The sequence below is a fragment of the Phalangium opilio genome, unplaced genomic scaffold (genome assembly GCF_054372755.1).
Source record: "Phalangium opilio isolate 3A_F unplaced genomic scaffold, DU_Popi_V2 ptg000024l_1, whole genome shotgun sequence".
NCBI lineage: Eukaryota > Metazoa > Arthropoda > Arachnida > Opiliones > Phalangiidae > Phalangium > Phalangium opilio.
In genome coordinates, this window is record NW_028324155.1 from 6,834,297 (window position 1) to 6,852,619 (window position 18,323).

The 18,323-nt window shown below is 36.6% G+C and overlaps 1 protein-coding gene across 1 annotated transcript; it reads left to right on the top strand.

Annotated features, from left to right (window-relative positions):
- Positions 1-10,459: 10,459 nt before the first annotated feature.
- LOC149692528 (uncharacterized) lies at positions 10,460-15,823 on the top strand. Its single transcript, XM_089867551.1, has one exon. The coding sequence runs from the start codon at positions 10,460-10,462 to the stop codon at positions 15,821-15,823; it is 5,364 nt and encodes a 1,787-aa protein (XP_089723677.1).
- The last annotated feature ends 2,500 nt before the right edge of the window (positions 15,824-18,323 follow it).

Below are 18,323 nucleotides of genomic sequence, written 5' to 3' on the forward strand. Positions count from 1 at the left end.
TTAGCTTGAAAATTCTTACAAATCAATAGGAGAGAGCCCCTCTGGATGTTTCGACTCTCCAGAGATGGAAAGAGGAAATTCAGCGCGGAGTTCCAAGAGCAAAAGAGAGAGAAGGATGGATCAGGAATTTGTCGCGGCAACTCATATCTGTATTAATTGTTAATTAACGCGGTTTTGGCAAATTAGCATCTCTAAGGCTAGATAAAATTAGTATTGATTTCAATTATTATTTCTTATTTATTTATTTATTTATTTTAACACATTGTATTAATTTTAATGTTAATTAAATTGCTATAATTAGAGTACTTTGGGTTTAAGGGTTCAATACGCACGTGGCAATAAGAGATTTAATGTCTCTTTCAATCACGGAAGGTAAAATAAAAAATGTTCAAAGATAAACATTTTTGTGAAAATCACTTGAGCGTGAAAGATCAAACTTTGATGATGAAAGTAGCGATTGCCGAGAAGAAATTAGTAGTTCTTAGAATTTGGCACCGGGAACACGTGCAATCAAGATACCACGTATAACTTTGACATTAAAATGTTATTGAACTTAACTTGTTGGATCAACATCAAACTTAACTATAACTGACAACACCCAAAAGTTATGGCTCTTGTATTAAAATAGATATAAAATAATAATAGATCTCCATGTAAACATAATTTGATTTTAGTCTATAAATAGAGATTCCATTCATGCACAAAAACAATGTATTTGAATGGACAAGGCTTACCTATAGTATACTTAAGAATACATTTCACTTTTTACCTCTCCGAGTGACGTATGTCACGGAGAGGTTCTGTAACGATCGTGTGTGTCTGTGTGTCTGTCTGTCTGTCTGTGTGTCTGTGTGTCTGTGTGTGTGTCTGTTGTTACACCCACGTGACCGCGTTCGCAGTTTCCAAATCGGAGCAAACGTGTTCGCCATTTCCGAACTGCTTTCACAGTCACGGAAATGGCTACTCTACTTGAGTTCTCACACCACCATCTTCTGGTCTTTGTCCATCCCACACGGACACCAGTCTGTACTTACTGGCTTCTAATCACCACCATCTTAAGGCCTTCGTCCATCCCACATGGACACCAGTCTGTACATACTGGCTTCTAACCACCACCATCTTCTGGTCTTTGTTTTTGTCCATCCCACATGGACACCAGTCTGTACTTACTGGCTTCTAACACCACCATCTTCAGGTCATTGTCCATCCCACATTGACACCAGTCTGCACACCTGGCTTCTACACCACCATCTTCTGGTCTTTGTTTTTGTCCATCCCACATGGACACCAGTCTGCACACCTGGCTTCTACACCACCATCTTCTGGTCTTTGTTTTTGTCCATCACACATGGACACCAGTCTGCACACCTGGCTTCTACTCCATCGTCATCGTTGGGTTTAAGACATTCGCGGCGATCAGCTAGGGTTACGAGAAACGTCTAGCCTCCCTAGGGTGGGTTGTCCACGATAGGTTTTCGCAATTGCGGTTGTTCTTGCTTTTAACTGTAGTTCGACACCCTTATATACTACCTATTTGATTAAGGCGAAGCAACCGGCGTATGCTTCATTTCAAACGCCAATATTAGTCAAGTCTCTCAAGAATGTTTAATTGTTCTTTTTTAAAACGATGTAACGTTCAATAAGGCGAATAACTAACGAAGAAAATATTAAATATTAATTATATTTATTTTAATATTTAAGATAATCTTGTTTCTCAATTCAAAATTAATACGGAAAGAGTTAAAAAGCAGTCTATGTTTTTGTCTGTGTGTGTCCGTCCGTTGTTACAGTAGTGCGCTGCGCTAGAAGTTCGTTTTGTTTTGATGTGTAAATGAATCCTACAGAACCATAATATTCCCTTTATCCTTAATATAAAGTGAATATGTGGAAATATTTTTCGTAATTATGATGTATTTAGTACTTTTGTAGCTTTAAAGCTCTATTTCATTTTGATATTCCAAAGATTGTTTTTAATATTATTATCTAAAATGAATGTTTATATAATACTTAAGCTATACTACATGTGTTTATAGCATAATCCTTTCTAAAGTGAATACAAGCACAACGCTACTATGTTGGTCAAATGAAATTTTATTTGTCAATAGGCCTAGTGAACCAAATAGTAAACGCTTGGGTTTGGTTTTCGTTTCTGTAAAGCAGAGACATTAACGGTTCAGAGTGAGCCGAAAGTTAAATACACTTTTAAATAATTAGGCTTAGATTATAAAATCATGGTGGAAATCTGGGCCGCGTTCAGCAGAGCCCAGCGCTATTAGCAGTGGCCTACATAACGGGATTTTGTTTTTGAATTTTGACGTCACGGTGCTAAGCGCTGAGCTAGCGCGGTCTTCAAAGAAAATAGTCGGCTCTTTGGATAACGTGACGTAAAACGCATAGTTCTCAGCTTGGCGAAAAAACCATGGAGGAATTAATACAAATAGCACTTTGGGACTATAGCTATTTAATTGGCGTGAAACCAGTTGATCACGCGAGAATTTTAAAAGATATGTTAGTTTCTAATTTTAATTATAAAAGTTGTTATCTATCTCTATAAATATGTTATCATACAATTTTTGTTAAGCCTTGGTACCTTGCACGCTTTATTGCGCTAGCGTCATTTATAAAACGCCGATGACCGGAGAAAAGCTATGACGACAGACCTCACCGGTAAACATTTCCAAAATCCGCTGTCTTTTTTGGTGAGCTCTGCTGAACGCAGCCCAGACCAGTGAAAGGTCTGATCGTAATCGGATAATAGCTTCGTGTTTTCATGCTTTTTATGGTACGCATTTACTTTCAGTGTGTGTAGCCACAAATAAGCTTTGGTGTTATGTAACGTTAACAGTCATGTTGACAAACTACGAAAATCGTTGAGATGAAACGAAAGGATAGTGTTTACAATGCAACCCTGTTGTGAATATGGCTTTGAACATAGAGGGCATACAGTTGAGGAGTAGAAAATTGGGCCTTTACAAACACGTAAAGGTAATATCCCTCCAAAGTTTTATCTCTTCATTTCCCGTTTTTCCCCCATCGGATGATTTTAATGTGTACAAGTATATCATTATTGGATGTAAAATGTCGTCTGATTTACAGTATATTTGCTGTGCTTTGTATACTGCTTTAATATTTCATAGATTTTAACTTAAGAAACATTTCCATATCTGGGTAAATAAGTTTGTAAGTAGTCGTCTTGACTCGGAGAGGTAATATTTTGGTTTTCCCAACTTGTCAACACTTCTTGGGACGCTCTATGTAGAATATGCTGGTAGATCGACAACCAAATAATCAACTTCTAATTAAATCAACTCGAAATGTAATAAACTGGTCAAAAGCTATATTGAACATATCTTAACTAATTACATTAATTACGCGACATTTGTCACGCGAAATTATACGCATCTTGATGATCAAAAGGAAGACACGAGCGTTTCACTTATTTACAGCAGAGAAAAATAGGCTTAACGTTTGGCGGTGAAAAATTTAAAATTACACTAGTCTGGCAACGTAAATCGGGAGATGGGAAAGGGGGAGGTAAAATTAGAAAACCGTTATCAACCCCCTTAAATGCCTAATTAGTTTTCCTAATGAATAGCGAAATTCTATTGCCATAAATAAATCAAGAACGAACGAAAGAAAGAGCAAATTCCGTCATAAAATTAAAATTAACATTCAAAATCAACAAAAGAATATGAATTGAAATTCAAAATTCATAATTGTTAAAAGTTTGAAATATTTGCCGCCAAAACGCATCCCTCTTTCCCCTCTTATCCCCTGATTCCCGGCATAGCCCACTTGATCACGCTGGCTGCACGCGCTATAGAAGCCCGCTCAATCGACCCTAAAAATGAGAATAACATAGGTTCGGTCTAAAATTCAAACCCGTCTGGTTTTAACATGGGCGTCTATGGGAGGGGAGCAGTTTTTTCAACGTTTTTGACAATATTAGTGCATCTACTGGTTCAAATCTCTTGAATTTTTAATGAGACGTGTATTGAAAGGTTTGATATTATCCTGTAAAATTTAAAGTCTTCAGCTATAATAGTTTTTTTAATAAAAAATAAAAATCATCACATAGTAGAGAAATTGAAGGGGCAAAATTCTCTACTATGTGATGGTTTTTATTTTTTATAAAAAAAACTATTAAAGCTGAAGCCTTTAAATTTTACAGGATAATATCAAACCTTTCAATACACGTCTCATTAAAAATTCAAGAGATTTGAACCAGTAGATGCACTAATATTGTCAAAAACGTTGAAAAAACTGGTCCCCTCCCATAGAGGCCCATGTTAAAACCAGACGGGTTTGAAAGTTTAGACCGAACCTATGTGACGCGCCGTATTCGCGAGTTAACATGTAAAAAAAATCGTTTGGACGGGCTTCTAGAGCGCGTGCAGCCAGCGTGCGTGATCAAGTGGGCTATGTTCCCGGGCAGCACTGAAGAGAAGAGGAAGAGCTAACAATACAGTAACGGTCATAAATCAAAGCGGGAATTGTTTTCGGTGTCGATTTGATTTCGTGATTTTAGTGTAATTAAGTCGTAATTATTGTTAAAATAACTTTATTCTAGAAGTGTATTAATCGGGCTTCAATAGTGTGTTTACGGTTTTGCACAAAGTTTCGTACTTTTGACATAACTTCAGTGTGAAAAGTAACTTCTTAAAAAAACTTTTCCTCGTCTTCGCTAAGCCTAATCTACGGTGATCTACGGTCCGGAAAGGGTGATTCGCTGATTTATCGCGGCGGCCCTGAAGGATCTCCATTCTTCGTCAAGTGCAACTAGCCGGGATTCCGCCATCTTTGCGTAAGTGTTTGAATACACTGTTTTAACGTAATTATAAGCCTAATAATGTGCATTTTATTATTACGAGACACAAGCTGTAAGCTTTAATTTTAACTTAATTGTGTTTACGATAAGTTTTGAAGGTAAAAATAGGAATATTTGAAGATTTATTTTCAATTTTATGTTTTATTTTGAATATGATCGCGTTTGAATAAGTTTTAAATTATTTTAACCTTTGTTAATCCGATATTTTACCCCGTGGAAATTTGTCGTACGGCATGTCTCAACTGGTCTATTTTTGATCTACAGTAAAATCACAGTTTAGGTGCCAAACTATGGTCAAAACTTAGCTCGATATCAGGTTTTAGGTCTTTAGAAAAAGTCCACATCGGTATTGTTCAATTTCTTTCGCCCCGAGCTGGATGTTTAGAACCTTTTTTTGAGAAATCACTTCCTTATTGCCAGCAATATATCATATATAGTTGACTATCAAAGCCATATACAAGGAATTTGGGTTAGAGCTTTGTGAGCTTTACCGATACATTAGTTTGGGGGTTTCGTGAAACCATTTACAAATACGGCATTAGTTTGCGTTGAAACTCCGAATGAAACGTTGCAATTTAGAACTAACTTGTTTAATTTAGTTTAAATATGGATACGGGAATCTTCTTGCTAATGAATAACTTTAATTGAAACGTAAGTTTATTTGTTGCTTATATACTTAGGTCAGATCGCAATTATTTCAATTAGCAGAGTATTTTTGCGATTTTTGAATTGGTATTTTAAGCAGCGGAATTTAGTTCCGTGTAAGGTTTAATTTGAAGTAATATTTTTGCGTTTAACGTGGACAGAAGGGCAATTAGGTCCGTTAGCTTTACTGAAATATGTAAAATGGCGGTCGCTTATTCAGATTTGTAACTTTCGTTACTATTTCCCGCCATAATTACAAACGTTTTGGGTGGACAGTGTACAATTTCGGAATCCCATAAGCTAAGAAATTTCACCAAAAGTCATAAATTCATGCAAAGTAACTTGATAAGACCCAGAAATTGTTAAGACTAAAAAACCAAAAAATCTTAAAATACTATAGTTTAGGAGCCGAATTTGTAGGAAAATAGATGCTCATTGCGCGTTTAAATTTCCGCGCGCAAATTAAATTATTTTCTTTCGCGCGTTAATTCCGCGCTTAGAGTCCTGTTGTTTTAGATTATAACACACCTTTCAATATAAAATTAATGACACACGAAATTAAGGGCAGGGCTGATAATATCACTCCTTGAAATATGTTTAGTCCGAAGAAACCCTGATATTCCTATCTAATATATTTTTGGTGGGAAATAAAATGAAATTGGCGCGATCGGAAGGAATTAAGTCCTTGTATGGTCTTGCAACGTTAATAACTTCCCGCCAAAACTTAAAACAAATTTATGCGCGAATACAGAAAAGTTTTATAACTTTATTAAGTAAGCTCAAACTATTACAATAAAATGACCCTTGAACAAAAGATTAATAGCCCTTAGGGTTAATGAAAACCCTTTTAATATATATATATAGAGTAGACTATAATAAGAAGAAAAATATATATAAAATTTGGCGCCATTTTGGACTCGATCGCGCGGGTTATGTGTATATAGTTTCCCGCGCGAAAACCATGCCGATGGGAGGAATAATTTAGTCGATTTTTATTATGAAATGAAATTTTTCATTGGTAGAATATAAACTAGCAAAGTTTAATCCTGGAAAGCTAAAGGCGGGACGAGATAAGCAAAGACTCATCTTCCATAGAAAAGTAAAAAAAAAAAAATAACCTAATCCCCCCAAAAATAATGATGTATAGAAATAGCACTACGAAAAGGGGGGACGGTTGGTATTTAATGGTTTTTATCCAACTCTGACTGATATAAAAACGCGCTCCAAAAACGAGAGCGCGAGCGCCCGGGTTTGGCTAGAAAGTACTTAAATGAACTATTTTTATTTCAAAGCGACGAATGACAGAAAACTCCGTAGCTAGTGTTCTTCTACGTTTAGAATATTATTGCTTTTTATTTTCTAGCGAGTACTCCCATCTGCAGACTCTTATACTATATTCTTTGGAACTGATATAATTTTATAGGTTATCTAATGGAGGGGTCGGTCATTTGAAATTAAAATGGGACGATTTTGTTTTTTAATTAGGGGCTCTAATTAATATTTGTACTTCTTATGTAAATAATTAGACCTAATTAGCGTATTATTATTAGGGGTCGATCATTTGAAATTAAAATTCGTCGATATTTTTTAGTTAGGGGCTGCAAATAATATTTGTACTTATTATTATTATTTTAAAATTAATTTAGGTAAATAATTAGACCTTATTAGCGTATATATTTATTATTTTATGGTCTCTATAGGACAGGTATTGGTAATTTTTTGAACATAATATTGCCAATTTTCTACAAATAAAAATGCATGGGAAAAATCGGGGAATTTAGAATTGAAAAATCTGTAGTGAATTCTTAATTTTAAAAATTATTTTTATTTATTTATTTATTTTGAATTTTCCCCCTGAATTCATTAATATTTTCCATTAAATGGTCTGCAGAATGGGATGGTTAAAAATGAATGGCGAAGTACAGGTAGAAATAGACCAAATTAGACGAACAGTCATATACACTTCTAAAATTAAATATCCGACCCAGCACTTTTTAAGTTTTAAGAGCTATACCGCGCAATTTCTTCGCCGCTTTTGATCGTAAATTCCTTGAATTTGCCAAATGGACGGAAACGTCAAGGAGCCGCGAATCTCGAAACGGAACGGCGTATAAAAAAAGTAATAAAAATAATATAAGGTTTTAGCCCAAATAGACAGACACGCCCCCTAGAACTATAGTATACTCTAACCGAAGCGCCCTTATCAAGATTTTGTTCCTCATCTTCAAATACTTATACTTAATTTTATTAACTTGGTTATACGTTAACTTTGCTTCAAGAGAAACGCTTTCTTATATGCTTAAATGAATATATTTAGTTTGATTTAGTTGAGTTAGAATTTTAGTTAAACTATTCTGATACGAGTAAGGTATGTTGTGATTTAATTTCATCTATTTTAGTTTAATTAAGTTTAAACTTTCTTTAATTTGGTCTTTGGTTGACGTTCCTAACATATTCATCCATTTCTTCTCAAAGAACAATTAACTAATGTCGTTTATTGAAATTAATGTTATCGTCAGTCCTCTCCTTCTCAGTCTTGAAATCTCCTATAGATTTCTTTGAAAAATATGCATTTTACTCGTGGGAAGAGAGCCTTTTAAGACTGCTAAAAATTAACTTTTTAAGTAATGAATTTAGAAAATTTGCATACCAAGGCTTAGGGTATATCACATCTTCCAAATATTCACTCTTAAAATTGAGAAACGTCCCATTTAAAACCGGTTTTTGTTTTTAATTCAGTAACCAAGTCCATTCTAATTAAACATCTCTAATTAAATTAATTAGATTATTAATAGAAATTAAAATTAGCATAGGAAAATCGTCCCTCAACCTATGGAATTAAACATCAGGCCCTGACTCTACTTAGTTTGGAATAGTTCCTATCTGCGCCTTTGCAATAAGGAAGTGAATATCTTACATTGCCTGGAGGGTTTTTTGGGATGTTACGTGTACAGTGATGTATAATAAAAAGCTTAAATTAGCAGGGGTGTAGTGTTCCGCGTAGAATATAGCTGCGTACAAAAGCGTTTGGTTCTTTACCATCGCCTTGAGCGCTAGCGATCCGCGTGATTGTTAACTTTTGCAGACTTTAGACTTTTTTTTTAGCGCTAAAGAAAACCTAGGCTGTCATGTAAGTTTAGGCAAGATGTTATTGACCTCTTACAGTATGTGTCCTCAAGGAACCTTTCACTTTCTTTTAAAAAAAGTACTTGGGCTTTATGGTTTATACAACGTGCACGGAACAATATAATCTATGGTGAAAATTTGTACAGGAACGTCGACGTCTTGAAATAGAAAGTTCGCCCGTAGAGATGTTAAAATTCGCGCCATTTTGAGCTTTATTTGCCATGTTTTTCTTTTTAAGTTTGCTATATATAGTTACCAACTTATCAATGATATTTAAAAGGTCTGTTGCTGACAGAGAATAATTTTATGTGATTATTTAGTGAATTATTCTTAGTTTAATTCTGTGGTGACGTTTGTTTCGCCTAAGCCTCGTTATACGTGCAAGTGATTTTTTCCTTTTTTTCGTACAAAATTGTTACGCGATGAATGTGAGTTAATTAAAGTTCTCTAACTATTCTTGCGATAATGATTAAATTTACTAATAATATATATAATTAATAAGCGGCTGGTTTGCTTGCTTACAAACTAAGCCGCCTAACTAGTATACTCTGATCAATTACTTGACGAATCTTTGTTTTTATATGAATTTAGTCATCGCATTCCCTGCTTGGGAGTCTTTATTTCAATACAATTCTCAATTATATTTATTTTTCAATTTCTCTTTCCATTTCTCGCTCTATCATTCTTGGTTATATACGCGCGGCTTTATTGCATATCCTTATAATATTTGAAACAATAGTCGCTATACTTGGTCCGCTGGCGTCGTTATGATGAGCTCCTCGTGCACGCATGGTGTAAAATCCTTTGCGTAAAACTTGTTTGTACATTTTTTATCTATGTAAATAACTGAACCATTGTAACAAAAAATAGCCTGAACTAAAAATAACCTGTATAGAAAAAGAACCACCTACAAAATATCTCCTTTCAAATCAACAAAATCAACAAAGCTTAAGAACCCAACCTTCAATACCTTGTCAAACTCAAAATTGTAAAACCGAAGGCCACGAAAACACGCCCAACTAAATTCCCTCCGAGAGCAAAAAACTTTAACCCTTTACCTGACCTAACCCTAAAACAGAAATAGCATGCTGACCAAGGGGGAAGGAAGTTGGGGGCGGATTCATGGTTTTCACGTTATCTCTATAGAATCATTGTAAAAAAAGGGGGCACTTCGGAATTTCGCTTCGAACCTAACACATGAAGCAACCCTAAACTCTGTCCCTCCCTGACACAGAGCAACTATAGCAATGTAACCAGCATTAAATAAACCTTTTTATTAGTTGTTAACTTAGTAGTTTAATTAATATATCACGCGCTCACGATTCACACGAATTAGGAATTTAGAGAAATTTAACCAACTCATTTCAATTAACAAAATATTCAGTCTAAAACAAATTAACGGATAAACGGGGATTCGTAAAAACTAAACTATTAAAACCCGCAAGAAATAACATGGTGCCGAAAAACCCACGGGATAATTAACCAACCAACCGTGATTAGTGAGCAACCAGGAACAATTAAACACGCGTGATAAGTGAACTGCTTAACCACAATTAACTTCAAGAACTTCAAAGACCCAACTACAAGACCTTCAAGAACTTCAAAGACCCAACTACAAAACCTTCAAGAACTTCAAAGACCTAACTACAAGAACTTCAAAGACCCAACTACAAAACCTTCAAGAACTTCAAGAACCAAGTAACTACAAGACCTTCCAGAATTACAAGAACCAATTAACTACAAGACCTTCAAGACCCACAACTAACTCCAAGAACTTCCAGACCTTCAAAACCTTACCAGATCGTCATGAACCTACAACATCACGAATAGTAAGAACATTAACTTTAACTAAACTAAACAATGGCGGACGCGGGAAGCGTCTCGGACGCGGAACAAGAACTTTTAACCTTAAAAGGAAGTCAAAAAGCCATACGAACTTCCGTAACAAAAGCATGCAACAATATAGACGCGCTACTTAAAAGCGCTAACGTGGATAGTGACGATCTAGAGGACTATTTAGCTTTATTACAACCAAAAGAAGTAGAAATGAACTTGATAGACCAACGCGTAGAGATGTTAACCACGGGAGCGGCCGAACGAGAAAAAGAGACGGGACGCGCCATCGAATTTCGCGACCGGATCATCGTCACCAAGGCGAGAATGAACCGGAAACTAAACCAACTCAATCCAAACTACTCGGCGGCTACATCCATCGTGGGATCCGTACACGGAAGCGCAAAAGAAGACACATCAGCGATCAAACTTCCGACCCTCACTATGCCTAAATTTAATGGTGACATCACTAAGTGGACATCATTTTGGAGTCACTTCAAGGCAGCCGTAGATAATCGACCCAACATGGCCAAGGTAGAAAAATTTTCATATTTGGTTTCATTCCTAGAGGGGGAGGCGGCTGGCGTTATTAGTAAAATGGTTGCATCTGATGACGCTTACGATGACGCGATCAGATCATTAGAAAAACAATACGGTAGAAAAGATGTCATTGTAACTTCGTTAATGCAAGAATTAGCGGAAACTCAAGCGGTTCATAGCTCTAGTAACATAAAAGCATTAAGAAAATTAGTAGATACATGCGATGGGAACATAAGGAGTCTAAAGAATCTAGGAATTAACATGAAAGAAAACGGATTCTTTCTCTGCCCAGCTCTACTTAGTTGCCTACCAAACGATATAAGGTTAGACTATAGCAGAAAAAGGGGCGCGAACGACGAATTTAACGTAGAAGCCCTAATAGAATTTCTTAGGAAAGATGTACAAGATAGGGAGGTAGCTGAAATGTTAGGGAAATTCCAGAACTTAGAGCACTCAAAAACAAGCCAAGCTCCGACCAATAGTTACCGGGAGAAATACCCTAGACCAAAACGAAATTATAACCATAACCAAGGGTCGGCCTCCGCTTTAACCGTTTACCAAAACCCAAATAACTATGAACGGAAAAAGTATTGCATGTTTTGCAAAAATAACCACCACCAATCCATTAATTGCAATTACCACTCTCTAGAAGACAAAATTAAACTAATTAGAAACGAAAATAGGTGCTATAATTGCGTAAAATGGGGGCACGACACGGCTAATTGCAGGTCCCCTTTCCAATCATGCAAACAATGCAAAAAGAGACATAACATACTAGTTTGCGACCAATTAGAAGTTAATCAGAATAAAAACACTCAAGTAAAAACCTTAGACAATAGCGCAGCTTCATCCCAAGGTACGACCATGCAAATTGCAGTTAGTAACCACGTAGCTTGCCAAAAAACAGTTTTATTACAAACCGCCCAAGCTCTCGCTCTAAATCCAGAAAACCCAAACCAAAAGGAACCCCTACGGTGTTTACTAGATGGGGGGAGCCAGTTGTCATTCATAACAGAAGAGATTTCACAAAGGCTTAGATTACCCGTACTAGGAAGTACTCTCTTAACTATTTTTAACTTTGGGAGTCAAAACGCGCCAGAGGTCAGCCGTAACATTGTTAAATTAGTTTTGCAAAACCTTAAAAATCCTAACGAATTTGTAGAAATGCAAGTTGTTGAGGTTCCCTATATCTGTCGAGCATTAATCAAACCACCTTGTGAAGAAATTGAAAACAATCTTAACCAAAAAGGATTGCAGTTAGCTGACGATAGAAATGACCTAAACAACAACATAGGCGTTTTAATAGGAGGCGATTCTTATTGGGAGTTCGCATCTGGTAAATCAGAAAGATTGGGAAAGGCCACCGTAGCTCTAGAAACCAAATTAGGATGGGCCATATCTGGACCGGTTGAAATAGAAAAGGCAGGTTTAGAAACGTATTCTTCCTTTCATATTAGCGTAGAAGAAAGGGCTGACGAGATGGTAAGAAACCTATGGGAACTAGAGGCTATAGGAATTAAGGGAGACCTAGATAGAATACCCCAAAAAGAGGAAATTATTGAGCAATACTCAGAGAACCTTAAGACAGAGGAGGGGCGATACGTTGTGAAGTTCCCATGGAAAACTGACAGAGAAAACTTACCGGATAACTTAAGTGTAGCCAAATTGCGAATTAAACCCTTAATTAAAAAATTCGAGAAAGACCCAAACTATTACCAAGAATACCGTAAGGTATTGCAAGAACAATTAGACTCAGGAGTTATAGAACAGGTACCAGATAGCGAAATTAATACCGAAGCTTGCTATTATTTACCACACCAAGGAGTAAAACGAGAGTCTAGCTTAACAACAAAATTAAGAGTAGTCTTGGATGGGTCCTCACACGAACCAGGGGCACCCTCATTAAACGATATGCTACTGTCAGGGCCTAACTTAAACCCCGACCTCCTTATGCTGTTGTTAAGATTTAGGACCCACCCAGTAGCCTTCACTGCAGATATTGAAAAAGCGTTTCTGCAGGTGGGGTTAGATAAACAAGACAAGGATATGACACGTTTTTTGTGGGTAAAAGAGATTAACGGGAAAATAGACCCTGATAACCTTAGGGTGTTTAGAATGACACGTGTGCCGTTTGGCATAACATCAAGTCCCTTCCTGCTCGCGATAACAATAAAATTACACGCTAAAAAATTCGAAAACACCGAACCTAGAGCCACCGAAATAATAAACAACGATATCTACGTTGATGACGTAGCTAGCGGTGGAGAAAGCGTGGAAGAAGCCTTTCAAATGGCAAACAAAATAGACACCATACTGAGTGGAGCGGGAATGCGCTTGAGAAAATGGAATACCAACGACAAACACCTTAGAGAACTATGGGGGGTAGAAGGGAAGAGACCAAGCCCCGTAGTTATCAATAGTGGAGATGGGGATTCAGAAAAACAAAATGTCTTAGGCCTAACTTGGGATCCCGAAACTGACCAGTTTTATTTTAACTTAAATAAATTATTAGAATACCTGCTTAATGTCCAAAACACTAAAAGAGCGGTGCTTAGCTCGGTATCCCAAATCTTCGATCCCATGGGGATTCTGGGACCATTCACCATAAGAGCGAAACTAATTTTTCAAAAACTGTGGGAAGAAAAGGTAGCTTGGGATGAGGAACTGGAAGAGAGATTAGCTATGCCTTTCAAGGAATGGTGTAGAGAGTTACCCGCCCTGAGAAAATTCAAATTTGATAGGTATTATTTCGGAGAAATCGTGTCACAAGACATTGATCAGAAGGAAATACACGCGTTTTGTGACGCAAGCCAATCAGCATATGCAGCTGTTTTATACCTAAGAGTAACTACCCATGCAGGAGAAACTAAAACAGTTCTAGTTATGGCTAAATCGAGAGTAGCACCACTTAAACCCTTAACTGTACCAAAATTAGAACTGATGGCCTGTCTGCTTGGTGCGCGGTTAATCGAGTACACAAAGAACCTATACAAAAACACTTTTTCCAAGACTTACTTATGGTCAGACAGTACCGTCGCCTTGCACTGGGTTAAAGGCACTCCCAAGACGTGGAAACCATTCGTCGCGAATAGGGTGCAAGAGATACAAAAATTGACAAAAACAGAAAATTGGGGGCATTGTCCAGGGGAAACTAATCCGGCGGATTTACCCACTAGAGGAATCAAAGCTCAGGACCTAGAAAATTGTAAAATCTGGTGGGAGGGACCCGCGTTTTTAAAGAAAGACAAAGAGCATTGGCCAAAAAACATCCTAGAACTAAATGAAATAAACGATGAGAGCGAAAAGAGAAAGACTGCGTTGCATGTTCAATGCCAGAAACAAGATTCAATTCAAAATTTAATAAACCTGAACCAATTTAGCAAAATTAGCAAACCAATACGAATCGTGGCATGGATCCTTAGATTTATTAGACACCTCAAAAAAGAAACTAGATCTATAGGAGAATTAACGTCAGAAGAACTTAACACCGCAGAAAATTTGTTAGTTAAACATGAACAAAGAGAAATCTTTAGAGATGAATTTCAAAATTTAGAAAACAATAAACCCATTGAAAGCAGGTCCGAAATTGCTCCGCTTAAACCTTTCATTAACGAAGATGGCCTATTGTGTGTAGGTGGTAGATTAGTAGAATCAGATTTAACATATCAAGCCAAACATCCTGCAATCTTAACTAAAAACGCACGCTTAGCCAAACTCTTAATGGAGAGAAGCCATTATGAAGTAATGCATTCGGGCATCCAGAACACTATAACCCAAATCAGAGAAAAATATTGGGTTATCTCGGGCCGCCAGTTGGCCAAACAGGTGGTAAAGCACTGCTTTGAATGTAAAAAGCAAAACTCAAAGGCTGGTGAAATGACAGAAGCCCCTCTTCCAAGGGCTCGTATAATAGAAAGTAAACCCTTTGAAACGATAGGAGTCGACTTTGCGGGACCTATCTTTGTTAAAGAAAAACCAGAAAAAAGAACTACAGTTAAAGCCTACATCTGCCTATTTGTGTGTTCCGTAACCAGAGCTTTACATTTAGAATTAGTGCAATCATTATCCACGGACGATTTCTTGTTAGCTATAAGACGAATGATAGCCAGGCGCGGTGTACCTAGTACAATTTATAGTGATAATGCCAAAACGTTCATAAAGGCAAATGAAGATCTAAACAAACTCTGGAAAAACATTAAAACCAATGACCTTTTAAAATTCTTTGGCAAAAAAGGAATATCATGGCGTTTCATAGCACCCAAAGCCCCATGGTGGGGTGGCCAATATGAGAGAATGGTTCGTAGCATAAAATCCACACTAAAAAAGGTGCTAGGCAGAGCCGTACTTTCACACGTAGAAATGGAAACAATCCTTACAGAAACCGAAGGAATGTTAAACTCGAGACCCTTAACATTCGTTTATAACGACGCTAACGAACCAAGCCCTCTAACGCCTGGCCACTTCCTAATAGGCGACCGACTAAATAGTTTGCCAAATCAAAAATTAAAAAATATTACTGTAAACGCAAACCAACAAGCTCTAACTAAACGCTTAGAATATAGGCAAACACTATTAGAACGAGTCTGGAAACGATGGCGGGCAGAATACCTTATGGACTTAAGATCCGCACATCATACCAAGTTAACCAAACAAGAAACCCAATTTAAACTCAACGATATCGTACTCGTACATGAAGACAAAATGCCTCGACAAACTTGGAAAATGGGCATTGTTATTGAAAACCAAAAGGGTAGAGACAATAAAGTACGTTCTTGTTTGGTTCGCATGGCTAATGGACTTACTATTAGACGTCCAATACAATTACTTTACCCCCTAGAAGTAGTTGAATAAAAAAAAAAAAAAAAAAAAACAATAAATTAAACGTTTTAAATTAAGTAAAATTTCATGTAAAATACTGCGTATTTTAGGGGGGAGTGTAAAATCCTTTGCGTAAAACTTGTTTGTACATTTTTTATCTATGTAAATAACTGAACCATTGTAACAAAAAATAGCCTGAACTAAAAATAACCTGTATAGAAAAAGAACCACCTACAAAATATCTCCTTTCAAATCAACAAAATCAACAAAGCTTAAGAACCCAACCTTCAATACCTTGTCAAACTCAAAATTGTAAAACCGAAGGCCACGAAAACACGCCCAACTAAATTCCCTCCGAGAGCAAAAAACTTTAACCCTTTACCTGACCTAACCCTAAAACAGAAATAGCATGCTGACCAAGGGGGAAGGAAGTTGGGGGCGGATTCATGGTTTTCACGTTATCTCTATAGAATCATTGTAAAAAAAGGGGGCACTTCGGAATTTCGCTTCGAACCTAACACATGAAGCAACCCTAAACTCTGTCCCTCCCTGACACAGAGCAACTATAGCAATGTAACCAGCATTAAATAAACCTTTTTATTAGTTGTTAACTTAGTAGTTTAATTAATATATCACGCGCTCACGATTCACACGAATTAGGAATTTAGAGAAATTTAACCAACTCATTTCAATTAACAAAATATTCAGTCTAAAACAAATTAACGGATAAACGGGGATTCGTAAAAACTAAACTATTAAAACCCGCAAGAAATAACACATGGTTTCAACGCCACAGGTTTCTTTCTTGAACCCGCACGGCAGTGATGGCAACTTTGTTAATGAATACAATAACTATACTGTATTGCGGAAAGAAAGTATCTGAGAAATGCAGGGTTTATAGCAATAACTCAGTGAAAATCGTGATAATCAGGGAAAGTAATTTTTATATTCAGGGTTCGCACAAACCTGCATGGAGAACCTGATAATGTCAGGGAAATAACTTGACTAAAATTTCAGGGGAAACTCATAGAGAAATCTGTAAATTCAGAAAAAACTGAGGTAAATTTGTAATTCTTAGTAAAATTCAGGGAAAACATTGAAATTTGTGAGGCTTGCCCTGAAATTGGTCGCTCCATCTAAAAATAAATAATCCCCTAGTTATTACTCCAAAACTCACAACTGCAGTTACTAGGCGGCCTTGCACCTGGAAATATCAGGGGAAAAAAACCTGGAAATTTTAGGGAAATCGGTTTTCCAAAAGTCGTATGAACACCCTAATATCTAAACTTCTGCCGGATTTTTGTGCGCGAGATTTGTTTTACACCTAATTACGAACCGTTTGATTTTCCTTTCACCCTCTCTTTAAGCAGACAATATCAATAATATCTCGCGTTTATCAAACAACTCCTTGTCATACAATACCGCGTTAAATCAATCATCGAGAACTCATAATTTTAAGCCTATAATCGCGGAGCAAGGAAAACCGCTTAAAAAGAGATAGGAAGAAAACCGAGGGGTCAATTACTGTACGCAGCGGATTACTTAATTTAACTTAATCGCTATAAATTGTGATTAAGAGTGTATTCGTACGCTGATTACGACGAGTGACTGCGTGGCCCCTCGGAAAAACGTCTTGAAAGCCAAGATGAAAGAATTGATGATAAGAAATATGCATGGAAAGATGAATCAAAGAGAAACAAAAAAGTCAAAGATTTTTATTACGAAATGTGTCTTGAGAGAACAAGGATGTTCTTTCACGCAAATATCGTTAAATTTGTCTTTGTGCGTTTGCCGCTCGTCCAAATAACAAAAGATTGCGTTTTCTACACGCATACTAAGTATCGCGCCATATCGGTATCATCTTATTTGGAGTTTTTGAAAATTCAGTGAAAAATTAATTGATAAAGGATGAAGATTATGTAAAATCCGTTGGAATTTGAAATAATGCTTGAATTGAATTTCGCTCGCAACCCCAAAGTTAAAATAATGGAGCAATTAAGAGGAGAGATGGTAAGGTATTGCAGATTTATTTCTTTAAAACAAAATCCAATAAGATGTATTAGGTTAAGATTAATAATTTATATTTTATATTCTTAAACGATTCGTTGTCAAAAGTTGTTGTTGCCGGACCGTATTATCAAAGTTGATATTTTTCATCATGCGTTTCGCAAAGATGATACCCTTTGCTTCATTTCACTTATTACACAACTGGAAGGAAGAGAATAGCCTATCTCAATTTAAGAGTTGCCAAGTGGAGTGTCTAAAAATCATGGTATTACACCTGGAATCGTCAGATTTTTGAAAATGTATATGTCAGGGAAAGTCCAGGAAATTTTAAAACTCTCGTAAAAGTGGCTCAAGGCTGAATTTCATATTGGTTCGGAAACATTCATTTTACTACTACTACTACTGTTTGCAATACGAATATACCCAAATGACCTTTCTATAAGTAAAAATTGTGTCAGTGAAATGTCTTCAGACGGTCAAGGAGATTGTGGAAATGTCAGGGAATTTTGAAATATAAAATCTATGA